Consider the following 20,623-nt stretch of genomic DNA (forward strand, 5'->3'; position numbering starts at 1 on the left):
CCTTCAAGAACCATAGACTGTATAAAATAAGAACCCAAAGTGCGCAGTGCAGGTCCCACACATAGACTGTGCATGTACAGTCTGGTCCCACAGCACTCAGACTGGGTAGCCTTCCAGAAGTGAGGAACAAAGACAATATTGAGAACTAATAATCGTTTGATTTCATGATTATTTCGATCATCTCTGAATTCACTAAAATCATTATGTTAAATAAAGAGATGAACAGTTACAAACATATTTAAACATATTTCTCTAATCTTCAATGGTATGCTAGGGAAAAAGTCGACCAGGAATATTAATTTTTTATTGTTCTATCCAGCACATGAAATTGACAATTTTTACATACAGTCTATGGGAAATATACAACGTTCCTATTTTTGTTAGCTATTGGTCGACTATTACTTCCCTCAGTAAGCGGCTGTCTGATTAGACAGTGACAATAAACTGATTGCTCATTGGCTGAGGATGACGCGGGTCCTCAAATACCAAATACAGTTTGACAACTCGGTCGGGTGTGCAGCAGCCGCTCTGTGTTTACTGAAGTAGAGCATGGCTGTTTCATGCCGTCAGTATGTCTACAAATAATTTTTCCCATACGCTGGACATCCTCCGGTCTTTGTATCAGCACACCCAGACTCTGGAGGAGTTTGTACAAGGCGTCGTGTTCGCTGAAGGACGGAGAGTTGGGCTTGTTGAACAGTCAGATACAAACCGCTTCAAATCTTTCGTCCAGGGTGTTTTTGTGTGCTCTGACAAGGAACTACAACAAGTTCCGAGCTGCAACCAGGTAACTTTATCCTCAAGAAGAAGCTTTACGAGTTGTTATTTTCTTGGAGTTGACAATAACCTCTGGTAAATGTCATACTAGTTATTATTTTTACCTTCTTGTTGTTAAAATACTTTGTAATATGTGTGTTTATATACCGTGACATGCCCCTTATTTTTTTTGTTGTTGTATAGGAGTTTGGACAAAGCTGCATTGATTTAAAAATAATATTTTTTTAAAAAGTCAAATACTGAAAAAATGAAAGGTATCAGGCTCCTAGGCACATAACCTTATCTTGTATTGATGTGAAAAGAGAAGACACATGACATCAATTTACTATGTAATTCAAGTGATGACTTCTTATTTCTTACACAGATTTGTACTCTGCCTGAACTTCTGGCCTTTGTCCTCAACACTCTGAAAAGAAAAAGAAAAAGGAACGTCTTGGCACACGGCTACAGCTTTCTGTCTCTGGCTCAGGAGAAGCGGGATGCAGACCACTTCAAATTCCAGGGAGATATCACACAGAGTGCTGCCTACATCCATGGAAGTGACTTGTGGAGGAAAATCTCCACTCGCCTTGGCACTGACATCACACGATACCTGCTGGAGAGCTGTTCTGTGTTTGTGGCCGTCCCTCCGTCATGTCTTTTCCAGGTGTGCGGTGTTCCTGTCTATGATAGAGTATCAGTGACTACTGCCTCCCCGTGGTTCTGTCTTCAGCCTCGGTCCAGGAAACATAACAGAGGTTATTTTGCAAGGAAAGGTGCAGTGACTTTGACAAGGACACAGGAAAATCAGAGGCCTACTAATGGTAAGAAGAATAGCAGAAAGGATATGAGGTTAAGGAACAGGAAAAGAAAGAGAGAAATTGATCAGACTGATGAGCAGGACATTAAGACTTTTTCAGGGAAGAAGAGACGAGCAGGACAGCAAAGACTCACCCCTGAAACACAACAAGTTAGTTTTGCAACATTGGAAAAAAAGCATCCAACGTCGGTGGATCCAACACCATCCATGAAGCCTTTGGAAAATGTTGCCACCAGTTTCAAACAACCTGTTGAAATGCAAACAAACACACTTGCCTTGGAGGGAGGTCCCAGTTGGAGGTCAGGGATTTTCCCCCCTCTGCCCCCCTCGCAATGTTTTATCCGAACTCTTGGGCTCCTGTATGGGGGAAAGGGTATGCATGGCTTTCTACTTAACAGGAAAAAGAAGAGTGCTGATGGATGCAAAAGACTACAAGGGCAGGATTTGGTCCGTACTGTCTTTTTTGAGGGACTGGCTTATCTAAACGGGCTGGAGAGGAAGCCAAAGAAACTTCCCCGTCGCTTTTTTAGCATGGTCCCCTTTTTCAGCCAGATGTTGCATCAACATAGAAAATGTCCCTACAGCAGAATTCTGCAGAGGGTCTGCCCAGTGATGGGGGTGAGCAATGCAGGACGAGGAGAATTCAGCTCCCTCTTGGCTCAACAATGTGCGCCTCACCGGGTTTACCTGTTTCTAAAGGAGTGTCTCTCCAGTGTGATCCCCCCCGAGCTGTGGGGCTCCGACCACAACCGGCTTAATTTCTTATGCAGAGTCAGGGGCTTCCTGAACAGCGGCAAGTCTGAAAGGCTCTCATTGGCTGAACTGATGTGGAAGATGAGGGTGAATGACTGTGATTGGCTGAAGATCAGTAAAACAGGTAAGATTGCATATAGTGTTTTGCCTTCGACATGTATTTTACTTGACCTAAACTCTTATCTTTAGGCAGGATCCCGCCCAGTGAGCTCTCATACCGGACTCAGATCCTGGGTCAGTTCCTTGCTTGGCTTCTGGATGGCTATGTTGTAGGTCTTGTTCGAGCCTGTTTCTATGCCACAGAGACTGTAGGCCAGAAGAACTCCATCAGGTTCTACAGACAGGAAGTCTGGTCAAAACTGCAAGACCTGGCCTTCAGGTACACATACTGACACACTACTTATGTAAGGCCTGTGCTCAAACAACCATGATCACACAAATTTGAGCCTAGCGTTAGTTCAGGTAGGCCACGAAGTCAAGCTCAGCCGACAGAGCATCAGCTGACCTTAACGCTAACCCCTATCAGTGGACGGCTCAGCTGATTACATCTACGCATCCGATTGGCAAATAGGAAGAAAAGGGCGTTCTATTTAAACTGTTTTATCCTGCCTTCTCTTGCTGCTTCCCCTGCACACCACTTTGCAATCCACCTCCACCCCAGCTCCTTCTTTTTCTGCTGTGTCTGATTCAACCAGTGTATGTATTGTTACTGATGCTCGCTCTGTTCTGTACCCCTAAGGCAGGGAGAGTAGCAGCAGCTAGAGCTAAAGACCCCTTCTTTGTTGCTGCTGCTCTCCCTGCCATGGCCTTTCATATATGCACATTAAAAAGAGAGGGGAGGTGCGCTCTCCCCACCTCTGGCTTTGGCATTCCACTTACGCATGCAGAAGGGCAGGGAGCTCCCAGAACAGAGCCATACCACCAAATATAACTTATTGCATCCAAATAAGTAATTATTTTGACGAGTGTGGTCCTGACTGAACCTTTTTTTTGTGGTTCAGGGGTCACCTCTCCAAGGGTCAGATGGAGGAGTTGACTACAGCCCAAGTGGCAGCCCTCCCCAAATCCACGGTCATCTCTCGCCTGCGCTTTGTTCCCAAGACAGATAGCATGAGGCCTATCACACGAGTCATGGGAGCAGATGCTAAAACAAGGGTACATTTTGACAGCGATTTCAATGTTCTTCTTTGCAAGTTCATGAGATTGTGTTATTGTATTTTTTTTGCAGAAGCAAGTGATGTGACAAATAAGACATTACATGAAGTGCAGTCATGAATATGGAGCAGCAGAGTCTGGATGAAACTTAAAATTTAATTTTCAAAGTAAAAAGCTGAAAACACAGGAGAAGTAGGGGTTTCTGGGTAATACTGTATGCCAGTAAATGCATGAGTGTTTGTATGGGAGACAGATGTATTTGTCATTAATGGTTTGTGTGTTCAGAGGTTATAAGTAATTATTTTAGGGTAGAGAAAAAGAAAAGAGACACAGTGAATGCTAAAGAAATGAAAAAAAAAAAGAAGTAAAAGGAAAGGAGAAAATAAAGAAATAAAGTAAAACAATAACATGATGAAATAATTATATTAAATATTAATTTTGATAAATAAAGAAAGGTCAATAACAAAAGAATAATTAAAGTAAGATACATCATTTCAAATGATAAAATATGAAGATGGAGCTATTGGCATAGGTATGATAAAATGAAACGATGATGACCAAATAAGATATCCCATTTTGTGAGTGTGTGCACATTTTACAGGTCCTTTCTCTGCCCCCACAGCTCTACCAGGGCCGTGTGCGTGACTTGTTAGACGTGCTGCAGGTCTGTGTGCGCTCCTCTCCATCTCTCCTGGGCTCCACAGTTTGGGGGATGGCAGATATCCACAAGAAGTTGGGTTCTGTAGCTCCAGCCCAGAAGGAGAAGCCACAACCCCTCTACTTTGTTAAGGTTTGTTATTTTTACCTCATCTACTTGTCCTGGCAGGAACTAACACAGAGTTGATGATCTGTTTTGTGCCAGCATGTGTTATCATAACTGATCAATCAATCAATCTATCAATCAATCTTTATTTTTTACAGCGCCAAATCACAACAAAGGTTACCTCAAGACTCTTTTCAAACAGAGCATGTCTAGTCCGTACTCTATGTTATATTATTAACAAAGACACAAGATCAAGAAAAGATAAGATCCAGTCCCATCTTACAGACAGGACTCAGTCTGATCTCATCTTAATCCACCATGAGCAGAGCTCTTTGCAGCATTTAGCAAGTTACAGCGGCAAGGACAAACTTCCTTTAACAAGCAGAAAGCTCAAGCAGAACCAGACTCATCGACAGCTGTAGTTACAACACTTGCAGTCAAGAATATAATTAATTTCTTTTTAAATAAAATTTTCTCTCTTTCATTCCGGTATTTTTTTTTATATTTAAGGTGGATGTGAGTGGGGCCTTTGAGAGTCTACCTCATGACAAACTCATTGAGGTGATAGGCCAGGCTCTTTCCCCTGTCCAAGATGAACTCGTCACCATCCGCCGCTATGCCAGGATCTGGACTGATTCCCACGAAGGCCTGAAAAAGTCCTTTGCCCGCCAGGTGTCATAACATACACACATGCTGAATACACTGCCTGTGGGTGTTAATACAATATACACACATTATTCATTTGCCATGTTTGTTAACACAGGCAGATTTCCTGGAGGATAACATGGGATCCACCAACATGAAAGGCTTTGTGATGTCACTGCAGGAGAAAGGCAAAGTTCATCACAGCATACTGGTGGAGCAGGTCAGAGTGACCGGCTCAGATTTCTCCTTTAGATAAAGATGCTTGTTCGGTTTAAACCTAAGCATCTTGTTTCTTTTTTCTTCCTTTTCAGCATTTCAGCTCAGATCTGCATGGCAGAGAGGCAATGCAGTTCTTCACCCAAATGATAACTGGAAGTGTTGTTCAGTTTGGGAAAAAGTAAGCATGATACACATTACACAAACTGACAGGTGAGCAGCTTGTCTGTGATTGGGTTTATATAACAACAATAAAAAATGGCGCAATTCCCACAAAGTATGACTCCTTAAGTCCCTTTGTTTTCCTTTTTGGCCCGCTGTGTTTCAGAACGTACCAACAGTGCAGAGGGATTCCTCAGGGCTCTGTCGTGTCCAGTCTGCTCTGCTGTCTTTGTTATGGTCACATGGAGAACACTCTGTTGAAAAACATCACTGAAAAGAAAGGGTAAAGAAGGCATTGGAGTAAAGAAGTATTTCAGTCAACTTTAAAGCTGTCGTAACACATCTGCAACAGCAGAGGGCAGCATTTCCATTCGGAAGCACTTCTCTGTTTACTGTGATGTTTGATTACCTCTGTCCATACTTTCAGATGCTTAATGAGACTGGTGGATGACTTCCTTCTGATAACTCCAGACTTACATGAAGCACAAGGGTTTCTCAGGTATGACACACAACAAGTTTTTCACAACTCAATGATAAAATGCCACAAGAGCTCTCAACCTATTTCAACAAACTATTACAATACACAGTGGTGCATCGTGAATACAGGAAAGTTGGATCACATTAAATTTGGTAATTTGTCGTCACTGGGATTAAAGTTCCTGTGAGGACACTTTGGCTGGTAATGAAGGAGAGTAATGTCAATAGTGATATCTCTTTATGAGCTAAATGATCAAACAAAACCATGGGAGAGGAGACTGATTTTTTCAATATAGTTAGGACAATATCAACCAAGACAAAAAGTGAAAAAGGTGCTTTTTTTTCCAGTGGTGGTTAAATTATAACCAAAAACCATAATCACTATATAGGAGACAATACATTAACCCCCCCTCCCCTCTTTTTAACATGAATTTAGTAAAAAAAATAAAAAGTATATTCTCACTTCAATAAATAATTAGTCTTATAATACCATTATTATACTATATAATCACCCAGTTTTGTTTATTAATTACCCGGCTGTGTTAAATAATAGATTCTGATTGGTACAACCTGATCACACATGTCATAAATATCAAATCAATCCACGTAATTTTATTTGTATACGATCTGATTCGATCTTCTTTTTAATTATTTTATTTCTCTGGTATTTATTTAATTGATTGATTTTATTTGATTTACATTTTTAAGTATTTCATATCACATTCCTCCATCTTGTTTTAGTCTTGTATCATTTTATCTGTTGCTGTTTTTTTCTGTCTCTGATCTTTTGTGAAGCACTTTGGGCTGCATGCTCGAATGTATGCAAGGTGCTATATAAATGAAAATGAGTTGAGAAAACCTGTCACTGCTTCTTAGGTGGAGCAACATTTTTGATTACAGAGCTGAAGTTTTTTACTTTTAGTTTGCGTTTCATTTTTTAAAGGTGATAGCCTCTGACAGTACAAGGCTGAGAGACACATTTAACCTAACATGATGCTGCATCTTAAATGTATGTGTCAATGTGTGGGGAACCACAGTATACACTATGGAGCCTATTATTATAGCTTGGGCTAAGAGGAAGCTGTTGCAATACTTAAGTAAAGCAGGAAAGAATGCACTTTGTGTCACAACGTGTTTAATCTTTGTAATATGCGGCTTACATAACTAGAGTAAACATTAGCCTAGGTAAATTAACAGAAATCATAACACCAAAACTTCCTGCTACAAGGCTAGATCTGCTCCAGGAGGAAACTAGGCAGAATTTGTTCAATGTAACCAAATATGTGCTGTCAAATGTAACAACTGCTTCTTTGGTGTGTAAGCTGCTATGGAAAATGATAAACCATTACAGAAACATGATTATGTGACCTTAAAGTTTGTAGTAACCATGGATGAGGACATCTCCTTTATTTTTTTGCTTCATTTCTTTTAAAGGTGGTATTGTATCACAAAAGGCAGGGCTGTCTAACTAGAGACACATGAACTGGATGTTGTTTTTAAGTGAAACAGGTTGTACTGGATGTAATTCATTAACATTACCTCTGTGGTTTTGATCATTTAGGAACACCATTTTATGAACATCAAGCTTCCTCCTCAAGTGGCTCAGCTGCTGTAAAAACAGATCCAAATACTGCAGATAATAAAGTGAGGTTGATATTGAGTTATAAAAATAACCCACTGAAAACTGAGTCAGACATTCTTTCACATACTTGACGTATGCAGAGTATTTGTTAGCAACAGCATGCAATAAACCAAAACATATAAAATACTGTAAGAAATAAAAGGTGTATGCATGACTAGTTTATTCCACTATGATTCAATTCTGTAATTTTATTTATTTATTTTTTAAGAAAGATTGTTAAGAGACAGATTTAACATCATCCAGCTGATTTTTGATTCAGCTGTAGATTTGGTCTGTGTGTTGTGTAGGGTCCTGCTGGCCGGGGTACCACAGTATGGTCTGGTGGTCAACCCACAGAAAGTGGTGGTCAACTTTGAGGTGTCAGGAAGCAGCAGCTCTTGTCCTGACATCCGCGTGCTGCCCCCTCACTGCCTCTTCCCCTGGTGTGGACTGCTGCTTGACACGCAATCACTTGACGTCTACAAAGATTATTCCAGGTGACGTCTCCCATCAGCTGTGATTGCACTGTAGATTTATTGCTTTAGGTGTGCTTGTTACATAAAAAGTTATTGAACTTTTGGTAGTCTTTATGGTTTCCTGTAACTTCAATGAACAAGCCCCTGTACTTTGTACCTGCTCATAAACAGTTTTGAGATGCCTCCCTGTCTATCATGTATGACTCATGGGCTTGCTAAGGACACATTCAGTATTTAGTTTTGTTGTTGTTTGACTTACTTTTCAATCTCTCTCAGCTATGCAGGCCTGTCTTTGCGCTACAGCCTTACCTTGGGCTCTTGCCATTGGGCTGGACAGCAAATGAGGAGAAAACTGATGGCTGTCCTAAGACTCAAGTTCCACGCTTTGTTCTTGGACCTAAAGGTCAGGGACATGGTGATCTTAAAAGTTTTTTTGGGGGGGGGGGGCTGTAAATAATCCCAATTAATCCCCTAAACAATTTTCTATTAATTCAATGACTTGTAAGTTTTAGTTAAAAAAAATACAAAAAATAAGTAAATAATTTAAACCTCATATTTTATTGAAAACAACAAAAAAATGTAATCTCATCTTCTGTTAGCACCAGGACTCTTCTATGACAGATCCACACTGTTGTAATATGTACAGTATGTGGTCTGGTATTGTCTTCCTCAAATATGCAAGCTCTTCCCTGAAAAAACCATTGTCTGAATGGCAGCATATGTTGCTTCAAAACCTGTATGTATTGTTCAGCATTAATGGTGCCCTCCCAAGATGTGCAAGCTAATCATGTCACTGGCCCTTATGTACAATATCCCCATACAACCTTAGATGCAGGCTTCTGAACCAGGCACTGATAACAAACATTCACAGACACTGGTTTTTGAAGTGATTTTTAACCATGTGGTGATTCCCACCAGAGTTGTCTCTGTTTTTGATGCAGTAAGAGCTTGTCAAGTTACTGGTCCTCTACAAAGGCAAAGGTCATCCACCGTCTTGGGTCATTTATATGTCCAATCAGCTGGATTACAAACATAAATTAACCATGTCCCAATTAAAAGGCCTCCTCCTTCAGAGTACATGGTTTGAAACCTGAGCCTGCACTTTCTCTCACAAATTATACAGACAGATGGCATTTATTAACAAGTAGATTAAAAAATATCCAAGGTGACCAGCTGGAATTTGGCCTCAAACAGCAACTTAGTGATTAGAAAGAGTTGTAAACTTGTCAAGTTTAACAATTGCTGGTTTTATGAGCCATGACGATTCAAGTAATGAGGATACAATGAAGCAGAATGCATAGAAGACAGATTGCTTGAGTTCTGGTCTTGTGCTTTGTAGATACTGATGGATTAATTTTCCCTCTTAGACCAACTCTCTTCAGGCAGTCTGCAAGAACCTCTACAAGCTGGTGCTGCTTCATGCATGCAGGTGAAAAGAGAAGTCTTACTTTTGACCATTTTTTAAAAAACAAAGTGCAATTTTGACTCTACAATGTTGTCTTTTAATACAGTGTTATTTTTTATCACCTAGATTTTAATACATCATACAAGCACTGTGAATAGCTAGTTTCCATTACCCACAACAAACAAATTCTTTATAGGTACCATGTGTGTGCTCAGAGTTTGCCCTTTGGTCAGACGGTTGCTAAGAACCCCGCGTACTTCCTGCAGATGATATGGGACATGGCAGAGTACGCAAATCAGCTCATCAGGATCAGCAACAAAGGCATCATTTTCCCTTTATAAATTTTTTTTTTTTCTCAAAAAATATGTATTTCATAAATTATTTTGTATCACTTCTTAATCTCTCTCTTGATTCAGGACTGAGTTTAGGCAGCAAAGCTCAGACTGGTATTTTGCAGTATGAAGCAGTAGAGCTGCTGTTCTGTCTTTCCTTCTCGTTGGTGCTGTCACAACACCGTCCACTTTACAGGAGTCTTCTCCCACACCTTCACAGAAGTATGTACAAAGTACAGTACAGTTTGTACAGTGAATTTATTGCTAACTTTTTATTATTTAACAGGCGTCAAAAAGTTGAATATTTTAAAGTTGGTAAAGAAGAAAAACATTTCTTCATCCTTTCGACAGGGAAGCGCAGTCTAGAGTGGCGTTTGGGGGACCTGAGGCTGGCCAGGGTGCGACAAGCAACTAATCCCAGGATCCCAGTTGATTTCTTGGCCATCCAGGTGTAGACCTCCAACTTGCTCAAACTACATTGTTAAACACGACCACACAATGCATAAACTGTACTGTCCATCTTTGCTTATGTTGCAAATTTGGTCTATGTATCTCAAACTTATTGAAATGTACGCACATTCAAAATTAAACCTTTTCACTCTTGACTCAACTTTAGGTTTTGAAGGAGTGGAAGAAGCAACGCTTTGAGATTGGTCGTGGATTTATCTAGCCTGTCAGTTTGCCATTTTTTTCTGTCATGCCGTGACAGGAAATCTGGTTTTAGTCAACTGATATGAACCACTTAGGTTATAAACCTGAGCCATTAAAACACCCAATAAAACAAAAATTAAACAACATGGACCAGATCAATAAAGATGGCTAGCTGACAATCACCCTGCTACTGTCCAAGACACTGTAACATCCCTATGGCTGTTTGTCTCTCTGGACTTAGATTTACACTTCTTGTTTTTTTCCACAAGGAACATGTGACCCTTTTTGAGTTCTAAAAAGATCTCCGGATGAACGACAGGAACCTTAGCACCTAATGCATTGATGTTGTGTGACTGCTAAAATAACTCTGAGTGATTCAAATAAAACTTTCTGTGAATGTATAATAAATGACTGCTTTGTCAGTATTGTTTTTGTTAAATCTTTTTTTACATCATATCCACAAAACAAGACTTTACAAGAATATAATTTCACTGTTGTACAAATGACACATAATAAAAACTATGTATCGAATAGAATTGGAGAATATTACAGTTCCACAACAAAGATTATCCATCAGCTCTTCTGTGAATGAATGGAAGTCCCACCGACTCAGGAACACTTCAGGATTGTCTGTGCTCCTGGTTCTTGGGTTCCTGTGTTTCAATCTCAAAGGCATCGTTGGTGTAGGGGTTTGGGTCAATGGGAGTGGAAGACTTCTTTGTTTTACAAAAGATCAGTCTGAAGAGCGCCACCAGAGGGATGGGAATCACAGGTACGACACAGAGAAGGATGATGATGGCGTATACCCAGTCAGGGTAAGGCACTGTTTCATTGCCAGGGAAGGGTTCCTTGAAATAGAAAGAAACAAATTTATGTATGGAGTATAACAGTATGTTTGAAATTAAATACATAAAAAACCCATTTGTGAATGCATTTACTTTAAAAAGTTAGAGAATATCACAAAATCTATATCAGATTAACTACTAACCATTGAATGAGAAGTATGTATAACTTTATAGTGTTTTAATGGATTTAACACGGGAGTGAAACTACATTGACTAGTAAAACATAGAGAAGCTAGCAGATATATTTTTTGCATTTGTGTTGGAGCCAGGTTAGCTGTTTTCCTTGCTTCCATTGCTAAATTCTGCCAAGCCAAAATCAACTGTAGGTCTGCTTTTTGTTATTTACTTCTCATACAGATGAATTAAAAAACAACAGTAGCAAAAATTGTAGCAAACAGTTGCAAGTAACACATCAAGAACATGTAGCAATGATTTAGAAAACCTGTAAAATGTAAGTTCAGTGGTCACTATTCTTTATGCACGTTTTTTGTTCCATAACAGACTCAATGACAAACGTTTGCATTACAGTGGACATGGTAATGCCAATTATTCTTCTAACACAACAATACTATGTGGAGTGTAAACAGGAAAAATAAATTCAATCTACACTGAACAAAAATATAAACGCAACCCTTTTGTTTTTGCTCCTATTTTTCATGAGCTGAACTCAAAGATCTAAGACTTTTTCTATGTACACAAAAGGCCTACTTCTCTCAAATGTTGTTCAAAAATGTGTCTCAAACTGAATTAGTGAGCACTTCTCCTTTGCCCAGATAATCCAATCCATCCATAATCCCAGAAAACCAGTCAGTATCTGGTGTGACCACCATTTGCCTCACGTGGTGCAACACATCTCCTTGGTCGCAGAAATTCTTTGGTTATGCAAACCGATTGTTGCAACAGCTGTCTGTGTGGCTGTTCTCAGACGACATTGGAGATGAAGATGCTGGATGTGGAGGTCCTGGACTGGTGTGGTTACATGTGTTCTGTGGTTGTGAGGGCAGTTGGATGTACTGCCAAATTCTCTGAAACGCCTTTGGAGACAGCTTATGGTAGAGAAATGAACATTCAATTCACGGGCAACAGCTCTGCTGGACATTCCTGCAGTCAGCATGCCAATTGCAAGCTCCCTCAAAACTTGCGACATCTGTGGCATTGTTATGTGTGATAAAACTGCACATTTTAGAGTGGCCTTTTATTGTGGCCAGCCTAAGGCACACCTGTGCAATAACCATGCTGTCTAATCAGCATCTTGATATGCCACACCTGTGAGGTGGATGGATTACCTCGGCAAAGGAGAAGTGCTCACTTACTCAGATTGAGACACATTTGTGAACAATATTTGAGAGAAATACGCCTTTTGTGTACATAGAAAAAGTCTTAAATCTTTGAGTTCAGCTCATGAAAAATAGGAGCAAAAACAAAAGTGTTGCGTTTATATTTCTGTTCAGTGTATTAAAGGTACAGTGTATAGTATATAGCAACAACTAGCAGAACAGACTTGGTAGATGTTTTATATATTATATTACTATGTTAAAATTTTATATCTACATAGGAGCAGTCCCCTTCCACAGAGGCCACCATCTTGCCCCACCATGTTTCCCCCATAGTACAGAAAGGACAAACTAGTATCGTGTGATTTCGCATTTAGTGATTGGCTGCACGATATGCACTGGTTGGAAGAAGAAGTAGACGAAAAAAGTGGTTGTTTTGTGAAAACATTAGCATTCAAATAGAGGGAATTTCCCATCCAACAGGCAAGAGGCTCCCTAAAGTAGCTGGCTAGTTCCTAACTGGTCATTTTCATGTATGGACCAGTTTACATCACATTGTGAGATGAGCTGAGTGATGAGAGTAAACACACCAAAAAGTTAAAAGAGTAAAAATATATAAATCAATGTTAAATCTTTCAGTTAGGTTGAGGAGAACTGCAAAGTTGGACAGTATTTTTTCTCTCTGGGTTTTTCAAGTTTTGGCACTCTATCACATGTATTCTGATTTCTAGTGTTTCTATCAACATAAAGACTATGGCAGATTTAGATACTGTCTTTTGTAAGTTTTCCCTCCACTTGATGAATCACACAACAGCCTTGACAGCGACAGTATGTATAATGTAATGGATTCAGAATTACATATTAATGGCCTTTCCTTATCTGTATTGAATTACTTACCCTAGTTGCGTTCCATGCAGGATAGACTGGATAACTCTGTGCTTGGACAATCACGTAGGCAACTAACACACAGAGGAGCAACAGTGGACTGATACCCATCCAGCATGCCTTCCAGAAGATGCTGGGCCTTGACCCGGTCATGAAATAGATATCTTCACTGAAACTGTCAATGAACAAGGGGACCAGAGAAAATGTTAAAACATGCTAGAATCTATTTTGTTATCTTTCTTTTGCACCATAACTCTTACTTTTTCATTCCATGGACATAAATGACCGCAATAAACTCAAAGAATGCAATGACGAGCAGAGGCACAGAGCCCACGTAGTTGTTAAAGACCTCCACCCAGTAGTTCCCTGAGCCCAGTGAGAAGATGAGGGATGTCAAGAAGGATATCAGGCAGACGATTGCTGAGGATGGGACAAAAAGGTTTTTCAGTGAGAGAAGTCAAAACAAAAAAAAGCATCAATTTGACTTTACAATGAGCTGATTTTGCAGGTACCTGTTACAACTTCATTAGGGATCCACTTCGGCAATAGTTTGAGGTCATGGATGGGTGTCAGAACTCCTTCCATGTTCCCAAACATGGAGGAGAGGCCCAAGCTGAAGAGCATGACGAAGAATAGCACAGCCCATACCTGTGAGCCTGGCATTTCTATCACTGCTTCAGTGAACGCAATGAAAGCCAGACCCGTACCTGATGCGGTCTGCAGGAAGAAGATGAAAGAGAGCCAAGAAAGTAATGAGTAAGGTATAACAAACTGTTTGTAAATGTTTGAGCGGAACACAGTGTACTGAGAAGAAAGAGGAGAGAGCACAGAACATCCAGGATGTAAGAGAGGAGGGATTTTAGAAATATGAAAGATGGTCAAAAGAATGCATTGTACAAGCTTCAAGGTGATTTTAAATGACCTTACCTGGTCAAGGAATGTTTGCAGTTCACATGTATACAAGGGCAACTTAGCAACCTCATCTGCGGCTGTATTAGTTAGATACTGGAACCAGTGATCATAGTTCTCAAGTGTTATGTTCTGGTCTGAAATCTCAAAGTGGTTGGTCAGAGTCAAGATGTTACTGTAGAGGGGATACAAGACAAAAAACTGCATTATTTTATCAGCAAGAGAATGAAGCTTTAGAATTACATAGAATATTCATGTACACGTACTCCTGAAGGCAGGAGTTGTAGGCAGTTGTAGCTTTAAATCCCAGGATGGAGAAGATAGGAATGGAGGCATAGAGAGATGTGGCACTGTTTATTATTCCCACTAAGAGAGCATCCCTCTCGCAGTTGTTTCTAAAAGACACATTCATGGAAAAAAACATCTTTAAAACTCATCACACAAGATATACAGAATCTTCAGCTGAAGGAGTTTTAGTCCCTACCTTTCTTCATTGTAACTGGAGAAAGCTATGAGACCCCCGAAGGCCACAGAGAGAGAGAAGAAGATCTGGGTTGCAGCGTCTAGCCACACACGTGGATTTTTGAGAGTGTCCCACTACAAGAAGCACAATAATTTCAGCTGGTATCAAGACACAGTTACAGATACCATCATGTGTTGGACCAAAATGTATTGAACTCACGTTAGGAGTGAAGAGGTAGATTAGTCCATCAGTGGCTCCAGGCAGAGTGAGGCCACGGATCAGGAAAATGGTGAGCACCAGGTACGGGAAAGTGGCTGTCACGTACACAGCCTGAAACATGCAAACACATAGATTCTTAGACACAGCATATATATTCATGAAATGTTTGTTTCGCTTTCCTTCTTATATGAGTTAATGTTTTTCACAAGGTAAACAGACCTTTCCCATTGACTTAATCCCTCTGATGAAGCAGATGTAGACGATACACCAGGCACTGGCCAAACATATGACCATCCACCACTGCAGGGAGCCACTGGTCTCAATATCAGGTGTGATGTTTAAGGTCTCACGGTACCAGAAATAATTTACTGGACTGCTCCTCTCACACTCCACATTATAACCTTTATCGATTAAAAAAACAAAAGACAGTGACATTTAGAAATTATGAAGTTGAAGAATTAAGTTTTTTCTATCAAAAGAACATGGTTTTTTTTATCTTTTAACAAATACAAACAAATATGTTTTTTGGTTGTCATATGTCAACTGGGGTAGAAAACAAATGAACCTGTGTTCTTAAATTTGAGTTTGAGGTTCCTCTGTCTTACACAGAGAAAAATTGAGCATAATAAGATCAAACTACCTCAACAGGTTTTTACCAAGCAGCAACCTCTGTTTTTTAAAATTGAACTGCAGTTCCTCGAGTGTCCACACAACCATTCAATAAAGCCAACCTTTACAGCAAAATTAAACATGTTTGTATGTTAACACAGGTTGCAAAGGTTAGAAGCTTTCATATTAAGGGACATGGCTGACTTGGCTGAAAAGCAAGCTCACTGAACCGTTTAATGTGTCTCTATGTCTGTTTCTTGCTAAGTTGACCAAAAGTTTGGCTGAGTCAGAATTTTCAACAGGGTGGTTGCCTTCGATGGGCTTCAATCCCCTTCTCCCTGTCCCACCAAAAAAAACCTAAAACAATGGGTGACTGGAGACTAGGCCATAGTCTCACTACGTCCATGTTTTATACAGTCCATGTTTATGACATTTTATGGGAGAGCTTGAATTTGTGTTCCAACTTGAGCTCTACCCTTGGAAACAGTTAAATCATAACTAGCAGAAGTATTGGTGGAAGATTTTTGAACACACCTTGAAAAACAGCACACTTGTTTTTATTTCATGAAGTGCTGCAGTATCTTCCAGTGCCATAAAACAATCCTTTTATTTCCCTGTTAAAATTGACCTGAAATCTCGGTCAGGTAAAGCTTATAAACTCCTCTTGGTGATGTCATTGTACTTTGCATGATTTTTTTTGTGCACAAATTTGTCAAACCAAATTGATGTATTAGAGTTTCACATGTTGCACTGAGCTGCTGTCTTTGCAAATATTAGTAGATATCACATTGGACGACAATGAACATGTCACTACTGGATGGAATGACGGGTTGTTTTGTTACCTGTATGGTTGTCATTGAGCGGACACTGGCTCCATGGCAGGGGGTTTTGGAAAGAGTGAAAGAAATACCAGAGCACCCATGCCAGGATGGTGTTGTAGAAAATAGACACCAGAAATGACACCAACATGGAGGCAATTCCTGCAGAGAGGAAATACTGCTGGTGAATAACATCTGATTAAAAAAACAAAACTCAAATAGATTGCAGTTAGGATTCACACACCAACTCCACCCAGCCATGGAGAAATGGAGTTCCAGACACCAATGCTGCCCTTGCGAATCCTTTGTCCAATTGCCAACTCCAGGTAGAGTAAGGGGAGGCCCTCAAACACCAGAGCTATCAGGTAGGGGATGAGGAATGCACCTAGAGACATGAAAAAACATTTCCTGTGACCCTCAGTAAGATTAAACCCATATTAGGATGTCTTTAAAACTTAAAAAACAAAGAACAAAGAAATCTTACAATAAATGAATTTATGAATATGAGTATTGGACTATTTGAGCTCTCAATAAATGTGAGATGACTGATTAAAATATCAGTCAACGTTTATTAAGATGGTTAATACAAGAGAAAATCCCTTGTATAAATGAAGACATAATAAGTAAATATTAAGGCCATGCTTGTAAACTGACATACTTTAAGATCATCAGAAATTTAAATACATGCTTGTAAACTGACATACTGACATAGATAGATAGATAGATAGATAGATAGATAGATAGATAGATAGATAGATAGATAGATAGATAGATAGATAGATAGATAGATAGATAGATAGATAGATAGATAGATAGATCAGTAACAATGCACATGGCATCATTAACATCTGTGTTGTTGTTTTTTTTGTCTTTTTGGAGGTGGGGGGTAGCTTTTATCAGCTAGGATAGATTGAGAGACATAAGAAATGTTGGGAGCAAGTGGGGTATGACATGCACCAAATTCCTCCAGGGCTGTAGCTTCAGTACATGGGGAGTCTATTCTAACAACTGAGATAAACCAGTGTCCCCTCACTATATAGTTTTATCATCATATTTTATTGTTTCCTTCTGGTTGTTAGAAAAGGCGGTTCTTTTTTATGGGTATTACATTATTAGACAGTATAGAAATAGTCTTTATTCTGATGGTTTCATTTACTTCCATAGCACATGAAGAGGCATCATGACACATTTCAGTCTGTTTCTCAACCAGTTAAAAACTCCTTACAGGGGCTTTAAAGGTACAGGGTGTAAATGGATATATTTAGCAATATAGATTGGCTAGGCTGAAATGTTCCCTTGCTCACCCCACCCTCTTGTGAAATTCCAGAAGCAATGGTGGCCTTTGAGGACAAGACACCCCTGACTTATATTATTACAAATTAAGTTGTGCACAACAACCCCTCTCTTCTACTTCGTCATATGTGGCCTAGTTTGTCTGTTCTGTGCTACTGTAGAAACATGTGGTGCAAGATGAGTACACTCATTTGAACATACTTATTAATGTTATATTTCATTTCTACCAAGTCTGTTGTACAAAGTGCTGCTAATTTCTACATACTGTAAATTTAACTGACAATGTATTACCCCTATATTTTCCATGCTTAACCTCCCGTTACTGTAACAGTATAATCTTCAGGATTTGGCTGAGTTAAGCGCGTCTATCTACCTATATATCTATTCAGATAAATGTATTAAAATGTGTGTTTGAAAAATCACAGAGATCTAGACCTTAAGGTAACTAAGCTGAGGTCAAATAGAGGCTCTGCTGAGTGTACCAGCCTGTGGGAATCAGGAATCCAAGAGTCAATATCTGAAGTTGATAGACCCAGATTAGGAGTCTGTGGCTTTGGTACTTTTGGATATCACAATGGAAGCTATGAGGAAGTACGGCATTGATGTGCACTGTTATCAAGAAAGTACAGATAAGACTCACCATTCCCAGCACAGTGGCAATAACTGATATAGTTCATTTGTTAATGACTGAACTTAAGACAAACTAGGCAAGACTGCAGTTTCTCTTGACTTAATCAAATGACCTGAAAAAATGCCATGTGGTGAAAAAATACCACATTGATAAACCTCTGAAACAGCAACCTTATTAAACTCTAGTGCGATGTAAGATGTGGGGAATAAAATGCAGCTTAAATAAATGCAACATAAAACAGCATCTCACCTCCTCCATAGATTTGGCACAAGTATGGAAAACGCCAAACATTTCCAAGTCCCACTGCAAAGCCAATACATGTCAACAGGTACTGAACCTTGTTGTCCCACTGAGGTCTCTCCTCCACATCAGATTTAGTTGTTTTTGCCATCCCAAGGTAGCAAAAGGTGAAAAGCTTTGACGAGGATGCAGCTGTTATTTTCCTATACTTCAGTCAGGCAGTATTATTTCTATGTAGTCCAGAATTCTCCAACTAATCGAACCTTGATGTACGTCCAAATAAGTGCTGTCTAGATCAGTTAATTTTTAGTGATGTCCAGATCTCCTCTCTTGTCCTCTGGCTCCCTCTTTTTTTGTGGGCTGTCCTTCAATATCCAATCAGCTGCAGCTTTAAGTCAGAGATACTGATTTTATTGTGTTTTTGTTTTTTTAAACCAGTCCAACAAGATGATAATGAAACCATTATAATTTAGTGGTTAAAACCTCCCTGCTTGTAGAGAATCGTGATAAGCCTAACATAATGGATAACCTGGTGATGCTTAATGGTACACTGACCTAATTGGAGCTGCTGGGATGTTACACAACATCACGGAGTTGGTTACAATTCTTTATTACAAATAGTGAAAGACACTTATACAGACTAAAAACACTCAAACATTCAAATTAAATCCAGATAGGACTGGAAATAGAGCCATGCAAAAAGAAAAAAGATGATTTATATTCAAATAAAAGCTGCAAATGAAGTAAAAATAGTAGTTTAGACAGAGACCATTCCAGAGTCAATGTCCCTAACTGCAAAAGGCAATGTCACAATTTTTTTCTTATCAAGTCTGTAGGTGTGAAAACTCAAACAATAAAAGCAATCTGAATTTCGGAAGTGCTCTTGTGAAGAGGACGACAATGTAAATTAAAGCTAGTATTTTTAATTCTAATGATGATTCCTCGTGAAAATATGAAAATATGAAAACCCCAATTCCCAAAAAGTTGACAAGCCATGTATGATTCCCAAATCAATAAAACCATATATTTAATTGAATATTGCAAAGATAACATATACAATGAAAATGGTGTTGCTGTATGACAAATATATGCTCAATTTAAGTTTGATGCTAGCAAGATGTTTCAAAACAATTAGGACAGGGACATGTTTACCGTTGTGTCGTATCACTTCTCTTTTTACATCACTCTGGTAAATGCCTGGGAACCAAAGAGATCAGTTTCTGGAGTTTAGAAATTGAAAGTGAAATGCCCCATTCTTGTCTCATGATGCACCAAATGTTTTATGTGGATGACAAATAGAGACTGCAGGCAGGTCAGTTGTTTTTTTCTTGCTGAATTATGTAGGGACTTCCCTGAAAAGGGCATTTTATGTATGGCAGCCTAATGCTCCTCAAAACCTGTATATCATCATTATTGATACAGTGCCTTCTCAGACACTTATGTATCCCAAGACCATCATGGATGTTGGTTATTGAACTGTGCATTGAAAACAAGCCAGGTTGCCTCTCTTCTCTTCAGAATTGAGGACATGCCATCAATTTTTTCCGAATAAATATCAAATTTAAATTTGCTAGACAACAGGACCCCCACTTTGCCTCAGTCCATCTTAAATGTGCTTGAGGACCCAAAACGTCTGAATCACGTTAACGTGCTTTCTTCTATGCATGGTACAGCTTTACTTGCATTTGTGGATGCAGCCACAAACAGGGTTCACAGGTGTTTTTTTTTAAGTGATTTTGAGCCCATGCAGTGATTTCCACTACAGGGTCATGTCTGTTTTTAATGCAGTGGCACCAAAGGGAACAAAGTTTACAGCCATCCAGTATTGGGTTTCAGCGCCGTCCCGTTTGCCCACTGATTTCTCCAGATTCTCTGAATCTTTGAGTGATATTATGTGCTATACTGTAGATGGAAAAATTCCCAATAGTTTATTAATTGTACGCTGAGGAGCGTTAGTGTATAGCTCTTGAGCTATTGCACACGTAGTCTCTCCGAGTGACAAACCTCTTCTGATCTTCTGGGTGTTGGGAAATGTTCCTCTAGAGGTCCAGTGTCATACAACATTTTCAGTGTTTTGCTGTCCCTGTACCAACTTGTATAAAATGTGTTGCTGGCATCAAATTTCAATTGAGAGATTTTTTTTTTTAAATTAAACAATATATGTATATATATCTATATATATATAGATATATATATATATCTATA

At 39.4% G+C, this 20,623-nt stretch overlaps 2 protein-coding genes across 2 annotated transcripts; one reads left to right on the plus strand and one right to left on the minus strand.

Moving 5' to 3' along the window:
* The first annotated feature begins 469 nt into the window (after positions 1 to 469).
* tert (telomerase reverse transcriptase) lies at positions 470 to 10,657 on the plus strand. The gene is made up of 17 exons (XM_034704682.1): positions 470 to 787; positions 1,142 to 2,453; positions 2,519 to 2,708; positions 3,331 to 3,484; positions 4,107 to 4,274; positions 4,758 to 4,919; positions 5,011 to 5,112; positions 5,204 to 5,289; positions 5,437 to 5,553; positions 5,698 to 5,769; positions 7,677 to 7,865; positions 8,121 to 8,247; positions 9,212 to 9,273; positions 9,446 to 9,570; positions 9,666 to 9,803; positions 9,933 to 10,030; positions 10,198 to 10,657. The coding sequence occupies exons 1-17, from the start codon at positions 572 to 574 to the stop codon at positions 10,249 to 10,251; spliced, it is 3,372 nt and encodes a 1,123-aa protein (XP_034560573.1). The 5' UTR covers positions 470 to 571; the 3' UTR covers positions 10,252 to 10,657.
* slc6a18 (solute carrier family 6 member 18) lies at positions 9,324 to 18,711 on the minus strand. The gene is made up of 12 exons (XM_034704683.1): positions 18,428 to 18,711; positions 16,499 to 16,639; positions 16,279 to 16,416; positions 15,047 to 15,228; positions 14,828 to 14,938; positions 14,630 to 14,742; positions 14,412 to 14,540; positions 14,164 to 14,320; positions 13,749 to 13,953; positions 13,497 to 13,656; positions 13,249 to 13,411; positions 9,324 to 11,080 (listed from the first exon to the last, which is right to left on the minus strand). Exons 1-12 carry the CDS (start codon positions 18,567 to 18,569, stop codon positions 10,853 to 10,855), a joined length of 1,869 nt encoding a protein of 622 aa, XP_034560574.1. The 5' UTR covers positions 18,570 to 18,711; the 3' UTR covers positions 9,324 to 10,852.
* Positions 18,712 to 20,623: the final 1,912 nt, after the last annotated feature.

This window comes from Notolabrus celidotus, chromosome 16 (assembly GCF_009762535.1).
Source record: "Notolabrus celidotus isolate fNotCel1 chromosome 16, fNotCel1.pri, whole genome shotgun sequence".
Lineage (NCBI taxonomy): Eukaryota > Metazoa > Chordata > Actinopteri > Labriformes > Labridae > Notolabrus > Notolabrus celidotus.

Excerpts from the sequence above, each read along its gene's own strand:
- slc6a18 (XM_034704683.1), bottom strand. The coding sequence starts at position 18,569 with ATGGCAAAAACAACTAAATCTGATGTGGAGGAGAGACCTCAGTGGGAC. Across the intron at positions 16,417-16,498 it reads TCCATGGCTGGGTGGAGTTG|GAATTGCCTCCATGTTGGTG; the intron begins GTGTGTGAATCC and ends TCCTCTCTGCAG. Across the intron at positions 13,954-14,163 it reads TGCAAACATTCCTTGACCAG|ACCGCATCAGGTACGGGTCT; the intron begins GTAAGGTCATTT and ends TTCTTCCTGCAG.
- tert (XM_034704682.1), top strand. The coding sequence starts at position 572 with ATGTCTACAAATAATTTTTCCCATACGCTGGACATCCTCCGGTCTTTG. Across the intron at positions 3,485-4,106 it reads GAGCAGATGCTAAAACAAGG|CTCTACCAGGGCCGTGTGCG; the intron begins GTACATTTTGAC and ends CTGCCCCCACAG. Across the intron at positions 9,571-9,665 it reads CATCAGGATCAGCAACAAAG|GACTGAGTTTAGGCAGCAAA; the intron begins GCATCATTTTCC and ends CTCTTGATTCAG.